Source organism: Prionailurus bengalensis, chromosome A2 (assembly GCF_016509475.1).
Source record: "Prionailurus bengalensis isolate Pbe53 chromosome A2, Fcat_Pben_1.1_paternal_pri, whole genome shotgun sequence".
NCBI classification, from domain to species: domain Eukaryota; kingdom Metazoa; phylum Chordata; class Mammalia; order Carnivora; family Felidae; genus Prionailurus; species Prionailurus bengalensis.
This window is the reverse complement of record NC_057348.1, coordinates 74,788,711-74,806,178: the sequence shown is the minus strand read 5'-3', so window position 1 is coordinate 74,806,178 and position 17,468 is coordinate 74,788,711. Positions and strand designations below refer to the sequence as shown.

The window sequence follows — 17,468 nt, the reverse complement described above, 5'->3', positions numbered from 1 at the left end:
AGCTGTTAGCAAAGACAAATGGACAGCATAACGTGGAAATGAAAACTGCTCACGTTTGGTGCCAGGCCAACAGCTGGCTCGGAGAGAGCTAGCCCTGAGGGCATCTGGGTATCCACAGACATCATTTGTCCCTGCACTCATCCACGTGCAATTCTCCCTCCTGGAAAAGAGCTGCTAAATCACATTTCAAGGCCTCGTTAGCGTACCAAATCCCACATGTCATACAAACAACAGAAGAAGGACACTATTAGCTGAAAGTATTGTGCCTTATTGATGAATGCCCTTAAAAGCAACGACAAATTACGACGGGCTTCCGAGTGGCTATTTTCTGAGTTCTCTGTTATTAGTGCATTATTTCTGTTATTGTCAACAGGACGTGATTATAATTGGGATGTTGTACACAGTGTTGTTATTGATGTACTCAGTAATTACAGGGCTGCATTCTCACATCTTGTAAAATGTAGGTATTATTTCTGACCCTGAGGACGCTGGGAGCAACTGATACTGGCACGATTTTTCTGGGGACTTTCACTCTTAAAACAAAGAAATGGCTTTGATGGCATCAGGAACAGCTCTGGAAGTCAGGAATCTTCATTCTTGAGACAATGGGATGACCAAGTCACCAGCAGAGGTAGACTTGCAGTCCACGAAGGTAGCTGTACCTGGGGCAGGTGCGCCCCGGGGTCTTTGAGACCAGGGCAATTGCGGATGCTTCTGTTTGCCAAAGTAGGAAGGTCAAAAGGCTTAAAAACAGTCATCTCTTTTCATTGTATTTTCCTATTCTCTACTAGGAAGCAATACAAAAGAACTAACATAGGGCACAAAGACATAAATTCACACATACTGATGTTCCCCGAAGTGCTGGTAAAGAAACAGAAAAATTGAAAGCTACCTGGTCCATTCCTCAGATGGAATACTCTGGTTAAACATCTTCTTTTGAAAAAAGAAAACAGTAACATGACATGAAAAAAAGACGCTCAGTCAGATGAAGTAGAAAAGTCAGGAATACATAACAATGCCATCTGAATTTTATGGTACAAATTCGGTATTTACCTAGAAAAATAGACTGAAGGAAAATAAACCAAAGTGCATTCATTTGTGACTATGTCAGAGTGGTATGATTTAGGGGATTATGAAAATTCGTCATTTCACACTTTTCGGTGTTTCCAAACATTGTGTGTACATCTCCCATTTGAGAATGCTTTAGACATACCAAGTAATTAACAAACCTGATGACAGCTGAAATGATACTGCGGGCTCTAACGTCTGCCACTTTTAAAGCTGGTCCCTGAGGGTCCCTCTGCCACGGAACTTCTGTGGACATCGCAGCTCCATACGAGGCACTTACCTGCGAAGGTGTCGTCACACTGATTTCCGGAACAAAGTTGTCCTCAAAGAAATTGATGATGTTCTCCTGCTGAAGTTCCTTTGTTGGAGTGACTTTGGGCAGAGGTGGGACAGGAGGCCCTTTCCTGGTCTACAAAACATCAGAAACACAAGCAAGCTAATTCAGCCAAAGACGGCACGCGAGATGTGCAGAAATGCCACGGAACAGTGCTGGGCGGACGTATCGGACACTGACTGAAATTTAGATACGTGTACAGAAACAAGAACACCTGATTGAGCAGAGAATGCTATCTCCCTTGGTGGCTCTCTGAGCACCGACAAGCAAGGGCCCCGTGAGAAATACTCCGGCAATGCCACTCCATTCATCTCAACACAAGCGCTACACGCAGGGCCAGGTGCCTATGCCTCTAAAGTTAAAACTAAGGCAACACCTTTTGTGGAGTCAACTGAAAAGGATTTCTCATTTTAGCAATAAATTGGAACTTGAGCACTAACATCAGGACAGTTTGTCACTGGAATCACTGAGACCGCCCATAGGTAGCACACATTGCACTCCCCACGTGTTTTCAGGAGTAAGAACTTGACAGAACTATTCCCTGGATCTTCCCACGACTTGCCTTACTTTCAAAGCCTGCACCGCACTGGAGACTTTGAGTCTTCCTGTAGGAACTTCATCTTCACCCAAAGTGGGGAAGACAGAGGCGGCCATGTTTCTCTGTATTTACCTTCTCTAATCTTTCCGGTTTCCCCCAATCATTTCTTCTAGACACTTTTGTTGAGCTCGTGCGCCACACACTGTGGGTAGCACCCAAACTGTGAAATGGCGTATAAACATCACGGCTTTCTTGGCCATACTTGACCCAAGGGTAAGCGAAAGTGCTGGAGGAAGGGAGGTCCTAGCAGAAGGCAGGACCGATCAGAGCCTTCTGAAAGCGAGAGGTGGGAGGAGAGGAGGGCATGGAAGGAAGCTGAGGTTGTGGAGAGAGGTCTCAACACACTTAAACGTAGGGTGTGTGAGGATGTAGGGCTCCAAACTGGAAAAACAGCTTGATTCCTTAGTGGCCATCACAATGCCGACAGCCTTGAAGTCTCCCCAACTGGAAACTCCTTTTGATGCCCCAGGACCCCGGGACTATCCCAGACAGGGGTCCTCACGCCGAGTTCTTCCATTTGTCCCAATGTACTTGACCTCTTCCTACCTGTGAAGGTGACCTAGGCCTTGCCGGTGCAGGAGACGCAGGTGCCAGCGTGTGATTGGGACTAGCTGTTGGGCTCGGGATGGGCGAAGGCTCCTCGGGCGGCGATGGGGTCTTTGCGATGCGGAGAGGACCAGAATCGCTGGATGAACAAACACATGAGAGTCAGCAATGGTCCGTCTAAAGAACAGCACTTACGTTTCAGGGGTCCTTCAGCCCAAAGGAATCCTGAAGCACAATAGGTTTTGGCTCTCGTTTAGCCCCCTTCTAGGTTAATTCTGGCTGTTATGTACAGTATTTATTATCCACTGGATGCCAGACCCCATTCGTAATACATCATCTCTAACCTCACAACACCCAGGCCTTGCTGTCCCCATGTAAAGCGGGGCACAGAGAGGTTAAAAACCCCTGAAGTCACTCAGCATTTTGCTGGCTCTGAATTCAGGCCTTGGGAATGCAAACCCCTTGTTCTCTCCACTGTGCCAAACAGGCTCTGCAAGAATCTTCCAAAGAGAAGCTGAATTAGCTGAGCCACTTTCAACTTTTGATTTCCTTCAGAATGTTACTAGGTCATAATCGATAGAAAAACCCACCCTGAAAATGATAAATTTTACGTTAAAGGCATCCTCAGGATAGCGCTGAGTAGGATTTTATGAGTCTTTTCTGATAACATTTGGAAACAAATTCGTTACTTGTTCCCCTTTCTACACCTTATAAAACAATGACTGAACTCAGACACCTTGACAGGCACGAACGAATTATGTGAAGGCAGAGTGTCAGCAATGTTTCCTGAGAACCCACCGCATTCCTGGCACTGGGCCAGAGGCGTGGGACCAGCTCAAAGGTGATGAACGGGAGGAAGGCACTTGGGACACATCCTATTCTCTAAGACCTTCTAACGTCTACAGATTGAGGGAACAGCGTCTCTACCCCAAAATAAACTAGCGCATACACCACAGCATGATCTACATATTCAAGGGAGTGAGTCCTGCGGGGAACACGGATGGGCCACATGATTGAGACTACATGCCAGCAATCATGTCCTCTGTCGGGAAGCGCGGATCCAATCTACACTTAACAGGGAGCCCACTGAGCTCACTCACCACCTCGTTCTGCGGAGGAATGTTGAAAAAAACCAAAGGAACATTTGGTAAGTGGCCATGGCCTCACTCTGTCTTCATTTTATCTGATTCAGCAACACTGAAGTGTTCAGACACGTTTGTTTCACGTCTCTACGAGGGAGGACCCCCTAAGTTTTTCACGTGCTTTATAGCCAAAACACCCAATGTCATTGCGACGTTCCTCTTACAACTTCCTCTTTGTTCCAAGTTCATGCTGAGATACTATATTGGAAACAGTGCTTCCTTCCACTCCTTTCATGTGTTCTTGTAGGGAATGTTCTTTCCCTTCGAAGGATAAGAGATCCTAAATGCTCACTTGGGATAGCAGCTGTAGCAGAGACTATTATGAGGATGGCTAATACAAAGAGTATCATTTAAGAAAATTAGCTCTCTACAGAGAAATCCAAACACTAACATGGGTAGGAGTGTGTGTTTTTATAAAGGTATATGTAGGACTCTATATGATGATTGATGTTGAAATTGCAAATAGAGAATGTCAGGACTGCATATTACCTTACAAGCCATTTAGTTCAACACCATCTTTTTTTTTTTTTCTGTTGATTAAAAAAATTAGATCTTCACCCAAAGGATTAATGGACTCACTCAAGGAAGGCAAAGCCTGTTAACTGCAGGATCACAAACCTGAAAGCTGGGTCTTCTGATTTCCAGCCCAAGGCTCACGAGCCTGCCTTCCTTGAACATATGATGCCTGAGAAGGATCGGTGTATTTGACCGACTGACTCATAGAATCAACGTGCAACAGGCCCGAAACAATGCAGCGTTTGCAAGGTCAAGTCAGGAGGTAAGATGATGGTGAGGTGTCAATTACTTCCCAAAATGGATTCATTGAAGATCCAGCACTGACGATAAGCATAAGGACTAAGTGCTGGGAGTTTAGAAATTCCTTTCTTCTCCAAAGAAAGTAACAGGCGCACAACCAGAAATTACGTGTTAAAAATGTATACCCTGGCCGACAGGTCCCGTGGAAAATGGAGACAGGCAGATAGTCAATTCTACGGTGACAATGACCAAAGCCCACAGTGAGTAAATCTAAAGGCTAAAGGTTAAGGTGAACACAGAACAGAGTCTGACAGTGGAAAGGCTCCTTAGTGTTAGAGTTTTCTAAAAGGATTAAAATAGCATGGGCTGGTGCAGACTGCAGAAATTGCGACAAGCATTGCATGAACTTCGGTCTCAAGAACACGGCCTACCTGGGAGCTCCTTGAATGGTGAAGGCCTTGTCAGCGTGCTGGTCGCCCAGCTTCGTCATCACTTCGTACAATTTGTGGCAAAGCTAAAGGGATGGAGACCATTGGTGTGTTAGCTGTAAGTCATTCTGGTCCCGATTCAGGCTACTGCCCTAAGAGAGGAGGAAGTGTTTACTGAAAAACTGAGAACCTTAACGACAATAGGGATGGCCTCAGGATACCTTTAAATTCTGCAAATGGACAATCTAAAACTCATGTCAAGGGGCGCCTGGGTGGCTCAGTCGGTTGAGTGTCTGGCTTCAGCTCAGGTCATGATCTCGAGGTTCATGAGTTCAAGCCCGGCATCAGGCTTTGCGCTGACAATGTGGAGCCTGCTTGAGAGTCTCCCTCTTTCTCTGCCCCTTCCCTGCTCTTTCTCTCTCTCTTTCAAACTAAATACATAAAAATTAAAAAAAAAAAACATGTCAAAACTGAAAGGCCACAAACACAAATAAACCTTTAATAAACCAAAATACATTTCTCAACCAGAGTACAGAATGGAAAACAAACCCTTATTGTTTCTGCTGACTCTACTAGAGATAAAGTCGTACAACCACCCTGCTGAACTAAGACAATATTAGCTGACGACAGGACTGCTGACTGAATGCTCAGATACCAATTTTTCCTCAGCCTCAAAAAGTATCACTTTTAAACGCCAACTTTTAAAGCTGACTGGAAACAAAAACCAAACAAAACAAGACTGTGAGACTGTGACGGGGAGAAAAAGCATTTTGGAAGAGGAACGAAGACCGGCCAGGATTCCTGAGGGCCTGGAGGAATACTGGAGAAATACCACTGAGAGTAATAACACGCTATGAAAACAAACTCGCAAGTAAGTGACAATGCTACACCATTTCATTTGCTTTCAGAAAAAAAAAAAGTTCACTTATTTTATGTTCCATAAGGAAAAATAATCGTTACTTACCACCGCTATTTCCTTATGAAACTTGGCCTCGAGGCTGGAAACATTTTTGAAAGTGTTGACATAAAACCCAACTCGTCTGCCATGTAGAGACACAAAGAGGAAAGAAGAATAGGGAAAGACCGGTCAGCAAAACCGCATTTGTAATGGCAATGAAATGCATTAGGAACAGGTTTCCTTTATATAATTGTGACTAACACTGGGCCACATCTGCTGGCCCACAGCACGATCTCTCCAAAGGCAGTGGACGTGCGGAGACAGTGGCTCTCACACCGTGGGGAACACCGGGACTGCATTTCAGATTCTGCAGGTCTCAGATAGGGGTGGAGGATGTGCATTTAAAAAAAATTTTTTTTTAAGTTTATTTATTTTTGAGAGAGAGAGAGATGCAGAGCGTGAACAGGGGAGACAGAGAGACATAGGGAGACACAGAATCTGAAGCAGGCTCCAGGCTCCGAGCTGTCAGCACAGAGCCCAGCACAGGGCTCAAACCCATGAACCGTGAGATCGGGACCTGAGCCAAAGTCCAATGCTTAACTGACTGGGCCACCCAGGCGCCCTAGGATTTGCATCTCCAACAGGCTCTAGGTAACACTGAGGCTGCTGCTCCTGCAGACGGAACACATTCGGAACCACTGCCCTAAGAGTCTGCTTACATTATAGACGTGTGTCTTGTAAAGGGCTGGAGAGAAAGAAGCTTATCATTAATTTTTATGACATATACATACTATCATTTTGGATTCTGAAATGTGGTGGACAGGGAGAAATAGAAAACCTACCGATTAACTACAATTCCTCAGCTAAAGTAAGAGGGCCAAATAAAGACACAAGGTGTCCATTCACAGTATCTCAAACAGGTTTGTGAAGCAAAGCCAGGGGGTGGGACTTTTAAGTCCCTAATAGTAAGCACACCCGTCAACCCCGAGGGTTCAGCCCAGTACCTCCTGAATGGGCTCCCTTTGCTCTAAATGAGGACACTGTATTAATTCAATCTTTCTGAATCCATCTAATAAATTACTACTTTGATTTCATTCACGTTCTTGTTTCAATGACATTCTCAAAAATAACTCCAGAATCCTGACTGGTTCATGAGATTCTAAATCCCAAGTAAGAACTTAGATGCCAGAAACATTAGACAGGCCAGATATATGGAATAAACATATACTCGGCCGGGGGGGGGGGGAGGTTGTAATAAGAATAATTTATTGTTTAATATATAATTTTGTTATTTAATAATAACTTATTACTGGGGAGTAAGAATGTGCCTGTACACAGGAGGGCCCCTCTTATTTAAACAATGACATGAAAGCATAGATAAAAGGGGACCTTCCTATTTAGCCGCGCCTTGTGCTGAGCAAGATTCCAATAAGCTGAGCGGACGAATGTTCCATTATCACTAAAGCCAATAGAAAGAGCTGCCATGTAATAGACACCTTTACTTATTTCCTCACTTAATTCTTGTAACTACCTCCAGGGTAGTGAGCCTCATTTACATCCAGGTCAGCCGAGGCACAGACATACTAATTGTCCAAGGTCTCGTAATTAATAACCGGAGAACCTGTGTTTGGATCCAAAAGGAGGAAAACCAATAGAAAAGCACGGACTGTGTGACAAGAAATTCTGCTTAAGCACGAGTATCATGATTTCTGTTCTCTCCAATGAATTAGGGTTTAGAATTTTAACAAGATAAAAGATAAAAACCCAATTTAGAGATTCAGAGATGAAATAATGGTTAAGTACCATGTGAAACTCCAGTAAGGCTTACTTTTTCTACGTCTTAACCTGTGCCTTAAGTTCCTACCGTGTTCCACGTAATTTTTTTTTATTTTAGAAGACTAGTTTATTTGGGTTTCCTTCATCTTTTCAGCTTTATTGAGGTATAGCTGACAATTAAAATGGTGAGATATTTCAAGTGTACGTTGTGGTGACCTGATTCACAATTGTGAATGGTTCCCCCATCTAGTGAAGTAACACAGCTCTCACTTCATAAATGTATCTTGTGTGTGTGAACATTTAACTTCTACACTCAGCACGTTTCAATTATAGAATATAGTGTTATCAGCTATAGTTACCATGTTGTACATTAGATCCTCAGACCTTACTCACAGCTAAAAGTGTATACCTTTTTACCAACCTCTCCCTATTTCCCCCACCTCCTAGCCCCGGACATCCACTTTCCTACTTTCCACTTCCATGAATTTGCCTTCCCCCACCCAGATTCCACATACAAGGGATACCATGCAGTAGAATCACTTCGCACCCATCAGCACAGCTGTCATCAGAAAGACCAGATAACAAGTGTTAGCAAGGATGTGGAGAAAAGGGACCCCTTGTGTACTGTCAGTGGGAATGGAAATTGGTACAGCCACTGGGGAAAACTCTTCAGAGAGGTAAAAATAGGACTACCATACGACCCAGTGATCCCACTTCTGGAGATACGTCTGAAGGAAATGAAACCAGGAACTCAAAGAGATACAGGCACTGCCCCATTCACGGCAGCGTTATTCATAAGAGCCAAGAGATGAAAACAATCCAAGTGTCCATCAACCGGGGAATGATTAAAGAAGGTGTGGGGTGCCTGCGTGGCTCAGTCGGTTAAGCGTCCACCTTCGGCTCAGGTCATGATCTTGCGGTCCGTGAGTTCGAGCCCCGCGTTGGGCTCTGTGCTGACAGCTCAGAGCTTGGAACCTGTTTCAGATTCTGTGTCTCCCTCTCTCTCTGGCCCTCCCCCGTTCATGCTCTGTCTCTCTCTGTCTCAAAAATAAATAAATGTTAAAAAAAATTAAAAGAAATACATACATACATACATACATACATAAATAAATAAATAGAAGGTGTGACATGTATATACACACACACACACACATATGTATATGCATATATACATACAGGATACGTACACCTGCATATATATATGAATATACATATACACACAGACATATATTATGTATATTATTTCATATCAAAATAAAAATAGGTGAATTGAGAGACATAATCACTGTAGATACTAAACATTAAGTGGAACATATGTCTCTGTCCGGTTTGTTTCACTCAGCATAATGCCCTCATGGTCCATCCATATTATCCCAAATGGCAGAATCTCCTTTTTTTTTTTTTTTTTTTGAAAGAGAGCATGAGTGAGCAAGGGAGGGGCAGAGGGAGAGAGCGAGCGAGCAAAACCTAAGCAGGCTCCATGCCCAGCGTGGAGCCTGACATGGGGCTTGATCTCATGACCATAAGATCATGACCTGAGCACTGAAATCAAGAGTTGGACGTTCATCCGACTGAGCCACCCAGGTGCCCCTCCTTTCTTATGGCTGAATAATATTCCAGTGTGTGTGTGTGTGTATATGTGTGTCTGTGTGTATATATTGATAGATGATAGATAAACAGACATATAATAATAAAGAAAATCCTGGCACAAGGTGTTTGGGAAATAGCAACTACTTGGGAGGGTCAGATCAGAAGCTTAGGAGATAAGAGTAGTGAGGCAGGCCTGTGCGCTGGGGCAGGGGATCTTCCCGACCGTGAAGTATGCGTTTATTTGCAGGCAGTGGTTATTTGCAGCCCCTAGCCATGTGTGGGACAGGGGAATGGAGAGGACCTGTGTTTGAGGAAGCTAACAAAGCAGCACGTGTATGGGAGGGGAGTCTGCAGGTGCGCTGACAACACTGGGCAGAGGGTCCAGCTCATCATATGTGGCAGAGAAGACTTCCGGCGGCACGGTAAGTGCCAACTCAGGACCCCCATCAACCAGTCATTCCTCATACCTCCCGTCATTCAATTACTCAACGAAGGGCCTATCCACTCTGGGTTCATGCCTAGGGGTGGGCTCCGGGGGCTCCAGGAACACACAGTCCACTTACAGGAGTCCCCGAGGGGAGGATTCATGAACACACACTTCACCCACGCTGGTGAGTGAAAGACGCAGAATGCCAATGTTAAAGTTACCACGAGAGGCCATACACAATTGAATACCAAAAATGAGTAGGTTCAGACAGAAACAGCTACAGGAACTGAGAAGATGGGGGAATTGACAGGCCCTGTGCCAGCTGCGAACGTCTGCTTGAGAGGATCAACTTGGGCTGGCCCGAAGGAGGGTCAGATTTAAATAGACGGCAGGCGCAGATGGATGGGGGAGGGGGTGTAGCTGAAGTTCATTGGCGGGGACTGCTTTGTTTTCATTGATTTTTCACTATGACGAACAAAACCCTAACGATGACCTACGAATTAAAACTCGGTGCATGGCTCGACTATTTCCTTAGAATAAGTGCCTTGAGTGCAAACGCTGTGTGAGAGGCACAGACCACAGAGGCTCTGGTGTGCACTTCCAAGCTGCCCCCACGGGGGCGGGGTCCTTCTACTTCCTTGACGTTCAGTGCGAAGTTGCACAAAACCTTCGGGAATATGATGGGCGAGAGTTTGCCCCCGGCTGCCTTTTATAGTTATATTCCTTCAATTAAAGTTAATACTTTTTTCTTCATTTACTTAATAGCCGTTTATATTTCTTCTTTTGCGAGTAACCTATTCATTTTTTATGTTCATTTCTTAGTGCTCCCCCCCCCTTTTATTTAGAAGGTTAACTGCTATTAAACATAGTGATTCTTGGAGACATTAAGCAAAAAAAACAAGAATTCCTGTTCTTCTACCTGTTAGTTTTGCTTTCTGATATATAGTGTATCTTGTTTATATCAATTATTATTTAGAGAAATAAGTGGTGTGGTGCCAGAAAGAAATAAAGACCTTGTTTAACACGACTAAACAGATATCAAATGATTTTCTAATATTTTTGTGGCTCATTTTAGAATTTCGAAGTTAAGTCAACTAGGATGTGTTTAACTTAGAAAAAAATGTGTTGGACATTTTTGATGTAATTCGTCCTGTAAGGGTTTTCTTCAAGTTATGAAATTGGAGACTCTTTCAAAGTAGGGCCTGCCTGTAAGCAGGTCACTACTACAGGCCTAGCACCTGATACGGCACCAGGGCAGAGCAGGTGTGCAAGTAAATATTCAATGAATGAACGAATGAGCCAACAAACGTGGCACTCATTCCACTGGAAGGGCATATGCTGACTGTTGCCCTTGGCTTGTAAAAACCTGATGCCACCAGCAGGGAACCAGACATCCACAGAGTACTGCTTTTATGTGTTTGCGAGGTATTCCACACGCTCTTCATAAACAAGGGACTAAGACATTACCATGTCCCCGAAGGACTCCTCTGAGGCATCCTCAGGCCCCTTCAGGTTAGCTCTCAAGCCCCAGTTAATTTCTTTATGAAGATGGCTTTTTCTTCTTGGAAACAATGGGAAGGATTGTCAGCTGAGCTGTCACAGCAGTGCAGGCCAGGACACTCCCCTCAGCACTTCCCTCAGGGAAATCTGCAGGGGTGGGGCTGGGCGGGGGGGGGGGGGGGGTCACTGCGACCCTCTCACCACAACCCCCTGCAATGGAAGAAGCATCCTGTGCCATCCGTCACTCACCAGGGGGGTGGAGTGGGAGAGCGAAGAACTTTCTCCTAGCTGGCCCCTGCTCCTCTGGGCCCCTGACACTCCCTCCTCTGAGATTCATGCCGCACGTATTCGGCCCTGTACGGCTCATCTACCAACCCCCAGGCCGCCACCCCACTGACTGTCCACAGCGCACATCTCCTGATTCCCTTCTCTCTCCTTCACCGAATCCTAACACGAACACAACAGACCTCGACATCCGACTCTTAAACCAAGAAACAAACTCGTAACTCACATGCTTATTCAAATAAATTCTGCTGCGGATCCTGGGTCTTGCCATCCATGGCTCACAACTGATAGGAGACAATCAAGAGGCCTGCTCCCTAACCTAATTTCCTAGACCACAAGATCCTTCATTCATTCACTTCCGTTCCACTTGTTGATTTTTTTCTTAATCTCTCTGAGATCAGTGCCCCTTTCCTTCCAGGTTGTCGTCCCCCTCAGGCTCGGCATCTTGCTTTCTCAAGCTCGGGCCCTGTGGCATACCTCTCACCACTGGCTGGTCGCTGTGCCAACACCTCGCCTTTATCCCCCTGTCCCCTACTGGCTCCAGAAATCCCCAGTCCTAAATCATCCCAACCTGTGCCGCCGCCACTGTCGGCTTCTCAAAATGATACCAGTTGTTTCAAATTAATTTTTTAATGCTTATTTATTTTTGAGAGAGAGACAGAGGGTGGGGGAATCGGAAGCAGGTTCCAGGCTCCAGGCTCCAGCACGGAACCCGATGTGGGGCTCAAACCCATGAACCGCGAGATCATGACTTGAGCCAAAACCGGACACTTAACTGACCGAGCCCCTCAAAATGATACCGGTTAATTTTAGAAGGCTTCCCCTGCCCTCTCCTCCCCCTGTATCTCTACCACTATTCCTCAGGCCCAGCATAGTCAAGATCCTCAAATAAGAGATGATATCCTTCTACATCATCAACCTCGGCGTCTCCAATGGCTGCAGTCAGGTTTCTGACCTCACCATCAGCTGGAGCCTGTCTGGAGGCTCACCAAGACAATACACCCTTAGTCTCCTCTGCTTGACCTCCGTTTTGTCAATGATTCTCCTGGCACGCCTTCACTTTTAAAACTCTCGCCATTCTTGGGCTTTTTAAGATACTACTCTCCCGGGCCTCCTCCTACGTCTGTGATCATTCCTTCTCAGGGACTTCTGCACTTTCCTTAAATAGCGGAGCTCTCATTCCTCAACCCACCATAGCAGGGAGGCCGGAAGACACAAATGACTGCAATTTCAAGGTGGAGTAATATGGCTGGGAAGAAAACATATGTATAATAAGACAATTTTATGAACTAAGCTTTATTTATGAAAGCCTGCGTACGGTCTCATTTTACATAAGGAGAAGTCCTAAATGCAGACAATCAGGATTTACAGGCAACACCACAGAAGTGTTTTTAAGTGCCAGCTTCAGGATGTATAAACGCGACGATCTTCGGCAAAGTGTTTAACCAGTATGATCCCGAGCTTCCTCGTTTGTAAGGTGGGGATATATGCAATTGTGACGATTAGAGGTTATGTGTGTAAAGTGAATAAACTGATACCTGGAAAATACAAAGTATTCAACAATAATGAACGCTCTCTTTTCCTCTCGTATAAACACAGTACACACAATTACTGCGGTTGAATAATGTAGGTCTAGTCAAAAACCATGGTGTATATAAAGAGTATATACAAAGGCCCAAGCTAGGATTGGATCAAAGGGCAGGACCTGACTGACGTAAAAAGGAAAAACCCTTGAGTGCAGAAATAAGTCACAGTGGATGAAAAAGCATTGAAGCAGGGCACTGGGGTGGCTCGGTTGAGCTTCCGACTTTAGCTCAGGTCATATCTCACGGTTCGTGAGTTCGAGCTCCACATCGGGCTTGCTGCTGTCAGCACAGAGCCCGCTTCAGATCCTCAGTCCCCCTCTTTCTCTGCCCCTCCCCCACTCACACTCTCTCTCAAAAATGAATAAACATTTAAAAATAAAGAGCACTGAAGTATTTATATTGTATATGGCAGATAAGGGGAATGGCTTCTCTCCAAAACTTGTCCTTCAAATATTCCCATTGTGTTTAAATTCCTCTAAAGTCTGTCATATTACAAGATACTCTGACAATTACTTATTTTGAATGACCAAATACTATCTGGGGAAGACACATAAGCCTGAAACCTCATCAGTCAATGCTAGTTTAGGATGCTTATCGAGAACATTAAGAAGAAATATTTTTGTTCCATATCCAATACATATTAAGGCAAATAATACCCACCTTTGGGGAATTTGGGCAATTTTCCTGGGAGTATTATCTCATAATTGGAAGTGTTGAGCGTTGTGGTATCTAAGTTCTCATAAAGATCAGTTTAAAAAGCAATTGGGGGGGGCGCCTGGGTGGCGCAGTCGGTTAAGCGTCCGACTTCAGCCAGGTCACGATCTCGCAGTCCGTGAGTTCGAGCCCCGCGTCGGGCTCTGGGCTGATGGCTCAGAGCCTGGAGCCTGTTTCCGATTCTGTGTCTCCCTCTCTCTCTGCCCCTCCCCCGTTCATGCTCTGTCTCTCTCTGTCCCAAAAATAAATAAAAAACGTTGAAAAAAAAAATTTAAAAAGCAATTGGGTAAGTAATGACATTTGAGATCACAAAAATTCCTTTAGAGGGGAAATGAACAGGAGAACTGTTTAAATTGTATGCAAATCACAACTGGTGTTGGGGATGTTGAGGAAGATGATAAGCTGGGGAGAACTCCTGGCTGACATTTCATGAGTCAGCCTTGATGAGGACAAAGACATGGGTGCCAATGATGTGCATAAAGATTTTGGATACAAGTATTTTTTGAAATATAAGAATGAAAAAATATACTTCTTAAAAAACCCATAATTTCATATGATTTGTGACTATCTTCTTTTTGAAATTTATTTGAGAGAGAGAGAGAGAAAAAGCACAAGCAGGGGAGAGAGGCAGAGGGGCAAAGGGAGAGAGAGAGACTCTCAACCAGGCTCTGCACTGAGCATGGGGTTCAGTCCCACAACTCTGGGATCATGACCTGACCCAAAATCAAGAGTCGGACATTCAACTGGCTGAGCCACCCAGGTGCCCCTATGATTTGTGGTTTTAAATAGGCACGAATGACTCCATGAAAGTTACGAATAGATATCTGCCTCAACAGGAGGGTGATGAGGGGATGGGTGGTGGAAATGAGAATACGGAGGCAGAGACCAATCCAGAAGACCACAGAGAAAGGATAAATTGATTCCTTTGATGGTCCTCTGGCTTCCCATAGTTAATGATGCCAAAGCTTTGAGGCGGGGAGCCCAAGAATGACAGTACCAAAAAGAGAAATGCAGGTGCGGAAAGAATGAGTAAATTCAGATGAGTGAGGAGTTAATTTCACACATGTTGAACCTTGGGTTATGGCTGGACATTGAAGTGGGATGCCCTACAGGCTGATTCTAGAGTGAATTGGCTGAAATATCCTCTAGTTGTTTCAAAAATAAACACGGAGTGGACACAAACATGGACAAACTCCACCCTAGACCCTCAAAACGCTTACAGTTTTAAAGGATAAGTAGGACCTCCAGAATTTTTAGATAGGAAGGTTTTGAGGATGCCAGTCTGGTTGGAAACCGGGCCAGAGGATTTGTCTTAAAGCAATGTTGCATAGCAAGTGCAAATGTGTTTATATGGCATGGTCGCATGAGGTGCCGATGGAAACTGAGAGGCGGAAGTCCCCACTGCATCCAACAGCTTCTTGGTTCTACCATTGAGGGGGGAAAATAAGACAAGGGATGGAAAATGCACTTAATGCCATGAGAAATGCAGAGTAACCATAAAAGAAAAACATTTAGTGCTTAAAATGGGAATGCAGTTCAGGTTGAAAAGGTCAGAGCTGAAAGCACAGGGTTTGGCATCAAAGCCTGAAGACCAGATGACCCCTTGGGATCAAGGGAGTTCTACCAAGAGCTAATGGGGTATCCTGTAAATTTCAAAGTTAAGGGCAATTCTCCTGTTGCCTCTTTCTGAGATGGGAGACTCCACTTGAGAAACATATCAAGGTCTAAAAACTGTGTCATCAATATAGCAGCTGCTAGCTTCATGTGGCTATTTAAATTTAAATGAGTCAAAGCAAAATAAATTAAAAATTCACTTCCTCCACCATACGAGCCATATTCCAAGAGTTCAACAGCCAGCCACGTGTGGCAGGTAGCTACCATTCTGAAAACCACAGATATATAGATACATAGAATGTTTTGCCAGGTTCTATGGCCCTGAAGCATCACATCCCCTCTTCTTGATCTTCTAAATGGGACACGTACACCCTGCACAGAAACTTTACCTTGACCATAACGATGGTAACTCCTCTTGTAAGTCAACGTTAAACTCTTCAAATACTTTCTGTGCTTTCTGAAATTCCTCTTCTGCCTAGAAAGGACACATTGACACGTGTTTACGCTAAAAAAAAAAAATCTCACTGAAACACAAGCCACTGTTATGTACAACAACAGCACTGAACATAAAATAGGAATAGCTTTATGGCATCAAAGAAACATTTTGAGAAGGACAGAAATTTGTCTGGTTATAATCCACAAAACCGTTTCCGATAAGAAACACGAAGTCTTACTGAGACACAGAAACTGACTCAATTACAATGGGTGCTTTTGTAATCTGGCAGACCTATTCATACCACAAAACAGGTTAACTGTCACATGCACTGCTCTGCTCTGGATACTGCACACGGATGCTTCCCAAAGAGCTCCCAGTCTACCGGGAAGTGAAAATAATTACATTACAAGATAGTGTTGCAGAGCATGCTATTGGGGAAGATGGTATAGAAACAGAGAAGGTTCCACAGGGAAAGTGATATTCTAATGGACTCTTGAAGAATCAGCAAATGTTTGCTAAAGAAGGGGGTGGACAGACACTCCAATGCACGAAGGTGGCGTTCCCTAGTAGCCAGAATCCTAGCTTACCAATTGTGGAAACTTGGGAGGCTGTTTTCACTTTCTTCACCTTGGATACCTCATTGATAAAATGGGAGATGGTAACGCCTCCTTCACAGCTATTGTGACTATTAAGAAATGACAATGTGGATGATCGTGGTGCCTGGCATCTATGGGGTTGTGCACGAAGCGGAGCTCTTATCATGGCCGCTCGGGAACTGATGTGTGGGTCACGGGGGCTCTAGCTTAGGATATGCGTAGGGAGGAAGCAGAGGGGAAAGAAAATTTGAAAGTTGAGTAGGATGAACAACCACCAAGTTGTGCAGGGCTCGTACGCCTGCTAAGGAACTTAGATTTGCTTTCTACAGGCAATAGCAGCCATTAAAAGACAAGCAGTGGGGAAACAGATCTAGAGATGTGAGGCAGAAAGACTATTCAGACAGCTGTGTGTAGGCAGACAGGAGGAGGCAAGACTGGGAGCAAAGCAAGTAGTTACCAGGTGTCAGTTAGTTGGTGTCTGTAAGTAATGGGCATACGGAGTAAAAGCTGCGGAAATGGGTTTTCTAAAAGAAAATGAATCAGTTCCACAAATCTAGCCCATAGCTGGGCTCTCTGACAATCACAGGTTATATCTTAGCATTTCAAATTTGGTTTTCTCTCTGAATCTGCCTTTTAGCTTCAACTACGGACTACAAACACAGAAGGAAGTGTGGGAACATGTTACTTTCACTGACCCTGCAGGATTGTTGGGGGCCAAGGTTTATTTTGATCAAAATGTAGGAGTCAGTGTCAGCCACGTGAACTCTATGGTAACGTGCAGAACCTTATTTTTTAATTAAGAATTATGGAAAGCAGCCCGTAGGTACCATGATGCAGTTGAAGTTCTGTCCTGATTCCAATCTCCTTCAAAAAGGAAATACAGGCATACCTCGGTTGTTTTGTGTGTGTGTGTGCGTGTGTGTGTGTGTGTGTGTGTGCGCTTTACCTTACAGTAATGTGCAGATAACTGACATTTTTGCAAATTGAAGGTCTGTGGCAACCCAGCACCAAGCAAGTCTACAGGTGCCATTTTTCCAACAGCACTTGTTCACTTCATGTCTCTGTGTCACATTCAGGTAATTCTTGCAATATGTAGGCATCTTCATTATTATTACATCTGTTATGGTGATCTGGGATCAGTGATTATGATTCACTGAAAGCTCAGGTAATGGTT

At 44.5% G+C, this 17,468-nt stretch overlaps 1 protein-coding gene across 7 annotated transcripts in view; it reads right to left on the bottom strand.

Annotated features, from left to right (window-relative positions):
- Positions 1 to 17,468, bottom strand: part of AMPH (amphiphysin) — a 250,199-nt gene that overhangs the window by 73,401 nt on the left and 159,330 nt on the right. For 4 of the 7 annotated variants that reach the window (XM_043588531.1, XM_043588533.1, XM_043588536.1 and 1 more), the window contains exons 7-12: positions 15,652 to 15,737; positions 5,837 to 5,912; positions 4,876 to 4,958; positions 3,647 to 3,655; positions 2,547 to 2,685; positions 1,349 to 1,477 (exon numbers count right to left, since the gene is read on the bottom strand). In XM_043588531.1, the coding sequence (XP_043444466.1) occupies positions 1,349 to 1,477; positions 2,547 to 2,685; positions 3,647 to 3,655; positions 4,876 to 4,958; positions 5,837 to 5,912; positions 15,652 to 15,737 (522 nt within the window). The remainder of the gene's footprint in view (positions 1 to 1,348; positions 1,478 to 2,546; positions 2,686 to 3,646; positions 3,656 to 4,875; positions 4,959 to 5,836; positions 5,913 to 15,651; positions 15,738 to 17,468) is intronic. The other 3 variants (XM_043588532.1, XM_043588535.1, XM_043588537.1) reach the window with 1 other exon arrangement.